Raw genomic sequence first — 12,255 nt, forward strand, 5'->3', positions numbered from 1 at the left:
GTGGTGAGGAGCATCTTGGGCAACTGGAATGAATGAAAGAAGAAGAAGGGAATCTGGGAAATGAATTTGTAAGGGGAAGTATGAAACTATTTCATCATTTTAAAACTGGATTGCAAAAGCCACTGCCACTACAAAGTTTTTCTGAGGTTAATGTAGACCAGACCACTAAAATTAAGTTCCTCTGAATCAGGAAGATGATGAGTCCCATGAACAATTCTATATTTATCAGTTTTTTTAAAAAAAATCCTTTTGTTTCAGCTAATGATCACTCTTATCCTCACTAAATCTCCACATGGCACATGGAATTAACATGATTAAGGGTAAATTCACCCAAAGATATTGTTTTAAGGGTGGGAGCAATAGCACTTAGAGTTAGCCACAAGTAGCCACAGGCAGGAAGTCAGAGACCAAACTATAATTTTCCACCAGTCATCTGCAAACGTTGGTCCTCTGAGTTCAAATCACCTTTAATATCCTCTGATTTAACTCTTCTTTAATGTCCTATCTATATCCTATGCCCACCCTCACCCCAAAAAGGAATGGTGGGATTCAATTTCTGGATCAGCCATACTCTATATGTTGCTTGTGTACATAGGAATATAAAATATGCACAAAGGCCAATTAAATGTTCATTGTTCAAATGTAGAATTGTGTAAATCACATTTCCACCAATGGAACTGTCCTTGTTGATAAGACCAGTACAGCCATGTTTGTCTTCTTGGGATAAATTCTGGGAAACTTTAGAAAAGAGGAAAGGGAAAATCCTGACAGATACCTTTACATGCTGTTAGACACTGGCATGTATAATTAAGTCAACATAAACAAAATTGTAAACATTGTAAACAATAAAACATCACCCAATGTTAAACTGGTCATTGAAAAACCATTATATGAGTTCACATAATATATTCAACTATAAATTGATCAACTGATGTGAATCTGAACAACATTCTAAAGCAAGAAGCACACATGAAGTCTAACCAACATTAATCAAAAGTAAATTCAACATGTTGTACAAATGAATCCATTAAGGATTTATCTAATTAATTTATTAGGAATAAATTAAAAATGTTTTGTGAATAAATGGAACATATTCATAATATGTAAAAGGATTGTTAATTTTATGAAGATTAATTTTGTAAATGGATAAATCCATTTCACAAATAAGCAACATCCTACAGAAAAAGGACTTTACTTGTCTTTGTTGCCTCATCTGAGCAACTTGAGAGACCAAGATCTGTCGATCAAGTAGCTCCATCCGCTGTTGCCTCTGTATATCAATAGTTGCTCCCATTCCAACTCCAAATTCATTAGAGGGTTCCGCCGATGAGAAAATTGGTTCAAGAGTCCGAGCAAATATCTTTGCTATGCCAGAGGGCACACAAAGTATGCGGTACACTTTTAAAAGACTACTACTGTAGCACATTCCAGAAATCTAAAAGCAAAGAGAAATAAACAGATTGAAAAATTGACATATTGACAGGGAAATTCAGAGACTAGGATTAGTTCCCTCAGCAAAATCTATTGGATGTCAAAAGTGTATTACTCCTAATTCCAAAGCAAAACTTCAAAGTCGCTAGTATTCTCTGTCCCCCACATTAAGAAATCAGGAACATGTTATGATAAATGTACAATCTTGTCCTAATCTGGTACTAGAACTAGAGTAAGAGATATGTACTATTGATAATCATTTTGTTTGTTCAAGAACTGGGAACTGTTCAAGAAGTTTTTGTAAATACTCATCTGAGATCCATTTTGCAGTTTGCCAAGAAGTTTGGCTTTGAGTAGTTCAGTTGCTGCAGAGACAAAATTGTTCCGCTGCCAACTAGCAAATTCGCTGATTGCTAGAAATCCTTTTTGTGCTTTCACAGTTGATGAGCACAGCATATTGAAGATTGGAAATGAATACCCAGGTTAATCTGCCATTAACTTTCCAACATCATAATTATCAGAACAACTTGTGGGGTGGGGGGGGGTGGGAAACAGCTTTTTATTTTTGAGGAACTGTGGTGATTCTATTCCAACTCGTAAGGATGTATTCTACCCCCCACCCACCCACAATTACTTAATCTATACATTAACAATATTGAGGATTTTATCAATACAGATTTTCATCCTCATTCCTCACCTGTTCTCCAATCCCCATTCTTTTGTATGTGGGTGATGCAGCAATTCTTTCCATTTCAAAAATTGTGCTGTGTAAAGATTTCAAGGAGCTTTAGAGGACTGTGATAACGTCACAGCTCCATCTGGAAGTTTATTAATATTTTTCTGCAAAATGATATAATGCTAGGCACCGATTTACTATAGGATATTCATTCTCAAATCCTGCCTGTTCTGATACTATAATACATATGCATTCAGACACAAATCTAATGTAAGAGTTTACAAATTCCAGAAAGAAAACTAACTGGATAGTACCTTGATTCCTTTCCTACATATTGGGAGAGGGATGGAATTGAGCTAGTTTTTAGGAATTGAATATGTGTATGCATGTACACCTTTGAGTCAGTTTTTAAAAATCTGATGACTACCTGGACAAGTCCCTACAGTTTCCTGGCAAGATTTCCAAAGTGGTTTGCCATTGTGTGCATTTTAGGACTGAGAGAGAGTGATTGGTCCAACTCATGTAGTTGGCTTTGTGCCTCAGGTGGAACTAGAACTCAATGTCTCACAGTTTCTGGCCTGGTGCCTTAACCACCACACCAAATTGGCTTCCAGGAGTTATCATAGCAGAATTTATAATAAGGAAAAAGGGGCTAATATTGATGTCCACTATGAAGGATTTAAGAATTTCAAGCAAAATATTTATATTTGTATGCGCATGTGTGTGATTAGTTTTTGTATTTCAACATCAATTACTGGAGGTCATTTGAGATACAATCCCAAGTAGATGCAAATACACTTATTTACACTTAAGGTTTAATTATGTGTTAACTGAAGATTTTGATATTAGAAATAAAAATAATCATTGATTTTTGTTTACTATAACCTGCGTAATTTCTGGGCATATTTGTTATTTTTTTGCCTTTAATAGCTTCTTATATCTCCTTTTATGCTTAGAAAAAAGTTTCACAGGATTAGAGATCATTGGCTCTACACAGATATATTGTATGCCTGCACTACCTGCATTTTAACCAAAGCACCTTCTTTATTGGCTCATAGTTTAATATAGTATCTCTTGCATTCAGGGTAGAACAGCAGGCTGGATCATTTTGGGCAATACTACCAGGACTTCAAAAGATATTAACTGTTTTATTAAAACTATTCAGAGACAAGAGAGACTGCCATAAGACGGCAGTTTGGAGAACACTGAAGAATTGGGATGCAGCAGAACCTTGGTTGTTGGTCCATTTGTCATTAAAAAAAATGTATCACATATGAGGCCCTGGCACAAATACCATATTTTTCGGAGTATAAGATGTACCAGAGTATAAGACACACCAAGATTTCGAAGAGGCAAATTAAAAAAAAAGTTTTTGCACTCTGCAGACATCCCACGAACGGCCCATGTTTTGTCAAAAAAGAACATACATAGCCTTTAGGAGTCTTATAAAGTGCTCCTGGGGTCTGGGGAGGGCAAAAATGAGCGAAAAACAGCCCGTTTTTCGCTCATTTCTGCCCTCCCCAGAGCCCAGGAGCACTCTGGAAGCCTCCTAAAGGCTATGCACGGCCATTTTGGTGAAGGGATGGAGTTTCAGGAGGCCAAAAATGCTGTATTCAGTGTATAAAACACACCCAGATTTTCACCCTCTTTTTTGCAAAAAGTGGACCATTTTTTCTCTCCCCCCCTCCCCCCCCAAGCGCTCTACAAGCCTTCTAAGGGCTATTCATGCCCCCTTTTTTTTTGAAAAAAAAAAGGCAGGCCCATTTTCTTGAAAAATGGGCGCTTTTTGGGAGGTCTGCAGAATTTTTTTTTAATTTGCCTCTTCAAAATCTTGGTGCATCTTAAACTCCGGTATGTCTTATACTCCGAAAAATACGATACTTAGACATGCTTTAATGGTGCCCTGTATTTCTTAAAATCTATGACCTAGTCTGGGCACTGTAAATAAATAAAAATAAATGAGAGTGGTTATTGAAACAGGAGGAACAGCCATATCATTTTGAATTTAAAAAATCAGAAATTTCTGTATTTACTATTGTTTGATGATTTAGCTGTTGATTAAAATTACCAACAGAGAGAACTATAGGATACAGACTAGAATCAGAAGATCACAAAAGGTTGCACAAAAAAGGGAGATAGGTATATCATATGTGATCACAGAAATATTAATGTCTGAAAATGTGTGGAAAGTTATTCGATGTGGCAAGTTAACTTTTTTTAATGTTGGGAAACTACAGATTAAATGCTATTATTTTAATAAAGTATACTTTAACATAATCGTATATGAAGGAGAGTGTTATTCTACCATTTTATACATTTTAATTAATTTGAATTTTATTGATTCTTGCCATATATAAAGAAGAAAACAAAATTGAGAACATTGTTTATGTTCTTTCATTCACTTTTTTATCCTATTCATCTGAACTAAGTCTATATTTATTTTAATAAACATTTTGCACGCGAATGTTCTGTAGTATATACCATCCCATCCCAAACTTAACCTTACAAAAAAGGAAGTGGTTATGGGTTTGTTTTCACTTCCGATAAATCAAACAGAAGTTCTCCACTGCATGATACAGGACAGAGATGCCACTTGAATTATTTTGAATAAATCCCTATCATTTATTCAGTTAGAACATCCACCTGCTTCTAAATAATTGGGAAAAAGCAATTAAATTGTGGCAAATCCATTGCTGTGTGCATAAAAAAAAAACCTGCCCTCTCAAAATGTTACTTTAAATTTTCAGCACATTCCTCATGACTCATAATTTTATTCTAGTAACACATTTACTACTCCTTGTATTCTTAAAACTCAACTACTGTTTCAATACAGATAGTATTTGACTTATGACCACAATTGAACCCAAAGTTTATGTTGCTAAATGAGAAGTGTGTTAAGTGAGTTTTGCCCCACTTTACAACTTGTCTTGCCACAGTTAAGTGAATCACTTTGATTGTTAAATTAGTAATACAGTTATTAAGTGAATCTGGCTCCCCCCCCCAATGACTTTTGCTTGTCACAGAAGGTCACAAAAATGATCACATTACCCTGGGACACACAACCGTCATAGCATTCAAATATAAATCCTATGACCATGGGGATACTGCAACAGTCATATGTGAGAAAAATGATCATAAGTCATTTTTTTCAGTGCCATTATAACTTCGGTCACGAAATGAACAGTTGTTAAGTTGAGGGCTATCTATATTACAGTACTAGGCCATTCTCGTTTGAGTTAGACATTATCAATACCATACTATGGTAGTATGGTACATAGAAGATAAAGAGTTTCAAATCCTCTTGTGTGATGCTTAGCTCTTAGTCCAAGTCATACAACTGACTAACTATTTTTTCAGGTTATACACAGGTTTCTTTTTAGACTACATAAAACTTTTATCTTCATGTGTGTATTATTTTTTTGATGATTATGTTGTTTATTTCTGTTCATTGCCCAAGTTGCTTGTGTGTGACGGTTGGCTGAATAAATGAATGAGTAAATATATAAGCAATCAACAAGCATGCAACATTAGCTGTTGGACTGCTAATTGCTTCACTGGAGGACCCAAAATTTATGTTGCTATTTCTGCAATTACAATTTCGTGAATGGGTATGTTGACTAAGTACAGCTACTAAATACAGCTCTCAGCTCTTAAGATTGTTGGCTGAGCAGGGACAAAAATAGCCAGATAAATGATTGAAGCCTGGGAAACAGGCCCCTTGTCAGTCAACAGGAATACTGATTTGCACCAGTTACAGATACTTAGGAGCTGAGGGCACAACAGCATGAGGAAACAACAATCAACCACTTAGGAGCTGACTATCAATACCAACCAACAGCTAAAAGTTGCACACAACCAGGCACCACATAAATACAATGCATAGAACTTCCTAGTGCACATATCCTAGAGATTGAGAGGTTCCCTGAGGAAGGGGTTCCAGCAAGAGTCCAAAAGCTTGGAAGAACAAACCTCTGGTCCTATGGACTGACTCAGATAGGATCCTGCAACATTATTCTGGAACATGTATATTTACCTTCATTTGCGTGACTAAGTACAAGTTACTTTCCATATATTGATAGTATTTATGTTTTCAAAATGTTTACAATATTTTGTGCAAATAAACGTACTTACAGTGAGAATTTGCCACCTCAAGAGGAATACGATAAATCCTTAAATAACAGTAGGCAATTTTGCCTATACAACATTCTTAAAGTTAGTAAAGCACATTAAAACTTTGATCAACAACAGGAGAGTAAAAGGCTAGTTTTATCCTCCAATAGTCTGGATAGCAGCCCAAACCATCAACTCTAACAATAACAACACACAGACTCACCTAACCACCAGACTTCCATGCTTGGGAGAAAAGACAGCCTTCTGAAAAACCACCAGGTTTAGGGCCAACCTAATCCTGATTAGGAATTATGTTCCCAAGGGCAGTGCAGCCCCAACAAAGGCATGCTTCCTGAACTTATCAGATGACACTCCTTATGTAATGGAACCCAGAGTGTCCCTTCTGCCAGACCTGATGAGGCAGACAGAGACAATTGGAGAAAGACAATCCCTCAAATATCCTGGCCTATGTCATGAACAGCTTTGTAGTTGACAAGCAGCACAATGAATTCCATTCAGAAACCAACTGGGAGCCGGTACAACTCCCAAAGCAAAGGCATAACATTTGTGTACCATAATTATTTGCCCTGTTGCTTTCTGTATCAACTGCACCTTCAGATATTCTTCAATAACAGCTCCATGTGGAACATGCTACAAGTAGTCCTCGACTTACAACAGGTCATTTAATGACCGTTCAAAGTTACAGGACACTGAAAAAAACCTGACCACTTCTCACACTTAATGACCATTGCAGAATAGTCACTTGATCAAAATTCAGACACTGGGCAACAAACTCATGACAGTGGGAGTATCCCAGGGTCATGGAATCACTTTTTGTAACTGTGGTGCAGGAGGCCGACTAGGCCACGCCCTCTATGGCCATGCCCACCCAGCAACAGGACAGCAAATCCGTTGCTGCAATTTTTGAAGCCCACCCCTGATCCTGGGGTCTAGCAATGGTTTCTTGAGAAGGGACCACCTCCTCCTCAAGAATTGAAAGGACCAGACTCTCTCAAGGATGCGTTCATAATTGCCAGAAACCACCCAGGTTACCTTCAGGAAACCAGGAGGACATGGGTCTACTTTCTTACCCATGATTAATGTTGACTGGATTTTTAAAACATCTGTTACCATCATGCTTCATTTTCATAAAATGAAAACTGAATGAGTCATTTGATAAGGGACAGTCATTTGGTATCTACATAATTAGAGATTACGTTTCAAAATTTGAGTTTTGAATTGAAAAGGCAAAATTGCAGACAAAACAATGCAGGAAATTTCGGTCGTCATTCCAGAAATTTACTTCATAGTTATTCATGATAGATAAAAGTAGTCCTTTGGCTATTACCTAAACAAATTTAGGGACACCAAGGCATTTCTCCATTATCACGGGGAACTTTCAGAAATATAATCAATTCTTATTTTTTTTCAATTAAATATGTTCTTCATTCAAAAATCCACATTAAAATCTTTCATTTTTAAAGACCCTATGGAATTCTAAGTGGCCTATGTAGAAAAGGTTATACAAGACTACTTTTGGGGTAATGTATAGCAATGATATGAACAAGCTTTATTTTCTTTTAAAATATTAGAAAATAGTTCCATATAAACAAGGGAATCTTTGAAGAATACCATTTGGGGTATAGTTTGAAATTGTGCCAAAAGCACTATGCAGTATCAGTTTTAGGCTCCTGCCTCTCACACAAAGGAAGCAACATCTGTTTAAAAATATATCAAAAGTTGACTGCCTCCTTTCATCCGTCCAAATAATGAGCATAAGCATTTTTATTGTGAAAACAAAAATGAAAAATCTTAATTGTTCATTCTTGCAAATATTTCAGTTTTCAACCAGCTGATAAAACAGAACGAATAATGCCATGTTGACTTAATATGAACTAAATTATTAAACAATAAAAGTCTAATATACAATTCTTAAATGAAAGATGTGAAAACCAAAGCAGAAAAGATTAAAGAAAGAAAGAAAACATTAAACAGGGATGGGAAACTGCCAATAGACATACAAGTATATCACAGAAGTGAGTACACCCTTAAATATTTTGCAAATATTTAAGTATATCTTGCCAGCAGTTTAGACATTAATGGCTGTGTGTAGTGTTATTTTGAGGGAACTGCACATTTACACTGTTATACAAGCTATATACTCACTATTTTACATTGTAGGCAAGTATCATTTCTTCAGTGTTGTCACATGAAAAGATATATTTAAATATTTACAAAATGTGAGGGGCTATACTCACTTCTGTGATATACTGTAGGTCTCTGCTCTTTTTCAAAGTATCACCATATACCACTTATGGCTGCGAGAAGGAAAAGTAACGTGCAGACAATTCTGCTAAAAGTACATTCAGGCAGCTCTATTGCATGTTTGACCACACATACGTCTTTCTCCCCTGAGGAAAATGTACACTTAGCAGGAACCACATTACACAAGACAAAACAATTTCAAACAAGGCAAGCTGGATAGTGATGTTTCCTCACATTGTCCTGTAAAAATAAATGGATGTTGGGGAGCGGGATGGAAAGGAGTGATACCAGGCCATTTAGCCATCTCTCCCGATCTTAGGGAGCCTAGCAAGAGAGATAGTGCCTGGCTGCTGAACGGAAAACTGATAACTTAAAACCAAATCTTAATTTAGAAATTGTTATCCCTAGTTCTAAGATTTACCAATTATTAAGAAACCATAGATGTAAATTTATAAATAACATCTCAGAGGTGGGACAGTTAGATATAAAGACGGATATAATAGAACATATGAGCTTATTGCCAATAACAGGAAATATCTGGTTGTTTTATTCTGGATTTATGCTCATATTTCCTGTCCATAGCTACAACCTTGTCAAATTTTGTGATCCGAGAAGAAGGGAAATTAAGAAGACCAGTGAAATGGAGGCTACATTCTCACTTCCATTTTCTAAGTAAATAATTGGGAGTCCACAGGCATAGGAACATCAAAAAGAGCCTGTTAAACTGAACCCCATAAAATTCAATCATTTCATCCAATCCATTTATCTTATTTTGCTTACCTAAGCTAAGAAAAAGAGTTGAAGAAAAGGGAATGGCCTCCATATGGCAGAAAAGGGTAATTATTAATGGAACTTTGTTAGTATTTTCCTTTCCCAGGAGCTCAGGAGCAGCCTGAGCCATGAGTAAATTCCCCAAGGAGTTATTATTGATCAAGTTTGTGTATCTGTATGTTAACATATGTAGCAAAACATTATAAATATTATGTTATAACACTGCAACTGAGCAGATTAAGCATGTGGTCAGAACAGGTCCAGAATATAATAATTACTGTAACACATCTCTCCATGGTGATAGAGCCATTTAGCTTTTTTTTTTTTAAATGAAAAAAGTTTTTATTTCTATTTTTTTTTTAGCAAACAGGCTTGGTTCACATTAATTACCTAACCAATATCATTAAAAGATGGAATATCTCTAGTTAAACATGCTTTTTATTGTTACCCTTGAGTAATTTGAGTAGATTTTTGTGGCATTAATATGATGTGTCAACCCAACCCATTTGGGTTCACTGAATTAGGTTTTCTGATTCACTGAATTATGCAAATCCAGAAAACTTAATTAAGAATGTTCAAACATATACAAGTGTGGAGTGATAAAAAGGTGGAAATGTTAGCTCATTTTACGTTTCTTCTCAGTGACAAATTTGGGGTGGGGGGAGTTACTAAATACCTGGAACAGTTTGTGAGACAGTTAATTTTTTTCCTTCATCTCTAGCCATATTTAGATCTTTGTAAAGAAAAGGATTATTCTGGTATCAAGTATTACATTTCCAAGACTGGGCACAATGCTATTATCTATTCACCTTTACAACAAGGCTTAGCACTGCAATCATCACTTCCTCTCTGCTTTAGAAATACTTCCTGTATTTGCTAAAAGTATGCATGTAATTGCATGCAAGAACTTCTCAATTCAGATCTGTGGAATTCTTACTGGCATTTAAAACTAGTTCACATACTCTACTATGGTGACATATCTTTCACGTACTAGGATGTGAAAATTCATTAGAATTCCGCATGACGTGGAGCTCAAACCACTTTTATTTATTCAAAAAATGGTACTGAAAAATCCTGGCCAGATACATTGACAAATATAATGAGTGTAGGAGGGACAGTAGAGGAGAGTTTCTGTTAATGTGCTTGTGAGCTTCTTCCTGACACTCCCCACATTGTTCTCTGCCCCCAAAACTTGCTAGCTAGGTCAACTACCTTTTATCACAACATTCTCCAGTCATTAAACAGATCTGAATATACTTTATGCAAATTTGCTATTATGTGGTTGATCATTTTCCTTTGATTGGCTTTATGTTAAAGGGAAAAAAAAACCTATTATGTGATTTGTGCCAGCATAGTCAATTTGTGACAAAGATCTAGAAGCAGCCCAAGCCTCCTTCCTGCCAAAATCACTTTCTGCCTTCACTCATATTTTTACCATCATGTTATATAATTATTCTGGTTTTGCTTCTTGCCTTACACTTAACTCTAACTCTGAACAACTATTACTAAAATGGCCCTCAACATCTTGTCCAATTTCTTACCCGAAAGGAAAAGGATGCAATACAAGAAAAAAAGTTGGACAGCAAAACTGGGGAAAGATCGCTTGTCACAGAAGAAGTTTTTAACTTGGAAAAATCTACCTGTGGGCAACCTAACAATCTATGCTAATAAAATTCATAATGCCATGATGCATTCTACCTCTTACATCTGTCTTGGTAATCAAGTGCATTAGAAATCCAGCTCTACGAAAGATGTAGAAAGGCTTTCATGCTGCAGAGAACATAAAATGTATTTGGGTAACCTGATGCTTAAGAATAAGATTCTAAAAATGTATGCTATTTCTTACAAAATTTACACTGCATCCACCACCTGCTTTTTTCCACTTGCTTTATGCAAATTTGCTTTGTTTTCAGGAAATGTGACCTAGCATAAAGCGAGTAGAACCTGTGTTTTGTTTAAATTTCCCCATTCGGTAATGGAACCTATTATTTTAGCACTGTGTTTGAACCACGTCATTGGGCTGTTTCTGTAAAAGTCAAGAATTCTCTGGAACATGACCTGCCCGAGCAACACAAGAGAGTTATCACAGAATTCAGTACTATACTGTCCAAACAGGGTCTAATTCTGGCCAATCAGTCCACATTCATTAACTTGAAGAGAACCGTCTACAAGGTTGTTGCTATTCGAATCACAATACTCCAAAGGAGAGGAACGTATTCAGGTACTGTATGTCCTACATATTATCGACAGTAGCACTTGAGACAAACCTGAGCCTGCACCCATTTCGATGTATGACTATGAGAGTTAGTGTCAAATGCACTGAGAATATGAGGGACTATTGTATATTGAGGGTAGTGAAAGGTCTGCACGACCTAAGAGCTTGTCTATATACACAAAGCAGAGGTGGGTTCCTACCAGTTCACACCTATTCGGTAGAATCGGTTCATCAAATCTACCGAACCGGTTAGAAAAGTTTCCACCAGTGGACCTGGAAAGCAGGCCCCACCTACAGAAGAGGTTCCAAAATTTTTTGAAACCCACCACTGGTCCTTGGATATGATTATTCTACACTATCATGCTCATATTTATAAAACTCAGTGCCTCTGTGAAAGGTAAGGATGACTACTGTGTTTGTGGTGCAATCAGAACATTGTGTGTGTTGACTCTCCCTCCCCATCCCTTAAAAAACTAATTTCACCTTATCTGCTTTGATTTTCCTGTTCTTTTCTCTGAATACATTTTGGAAAGATTTAATGGCATGAGATTCCTAAATTTTGTTGGGGAAATGGATGTCGTCCCTATCTTGGGAATTTTAAAATTGTGGAGAACTATGAGCATCTCAAAAGAACTTAAAAAATAATCTGATCAGATTTACTCAGGCAAACCCTTAGCGTTGTCTGGATCCTGAGTCCCCACCCCCACTTTGCCTATAGAAACCCAAAGTCTGAAAAGCTCTATGGTATATAGATTAAAATATTATTATTAAAAAATTAATGTCAGGG

The 12,255-nt window shown here is 36.4% G+C and overlaps 1 protein-coding gene across 2 annotated transcripts in view; it reads right to left on the bottom strand.

Annotated features, from left to right (window-relative positions):
- Positions 1-12,255, bottom strand: part of UBAC2 (UBA domain containing 2) — an 89,992-nt gene that overhangs the window by 17,970 nt on the left and 59,767 nt on the right. The window contains exon 7 of one of the 2 annotated variants that reach the window (XM_014072972.2): positions 1,196-1,435. The exons of the other annotated variant lie outside the window; for it this stretch is intronic. Within the exon in view, the coding sequence (XP_013928447.1) occupies positions 1,196-1,435 (240 nt within the window). The remainder of the gene's footprint in view (positions 1-1,195; positions 1,436-12,255) is intronic. 2 annotated transcript variants of the gene reach the window in all.

The sequence above is a fragment of the Thamnophis sirtalis genome, unplaced genomic scaffold, assembly GCF_051295495.1.
Source record: "Thamnophis sirtalis isolate CommonGarterSnake01/CBP01778 unplaced genomic scaffold, rThaSir2_p1.2 scaffold_12, whole genome shotgun sequence".
Lineage (NCBI taxonomy): Eukaryota > Metazoa > Chordata > Lepidosauria > Squamata > Natricidae > Thamnophis > Thamnophis sirtalis.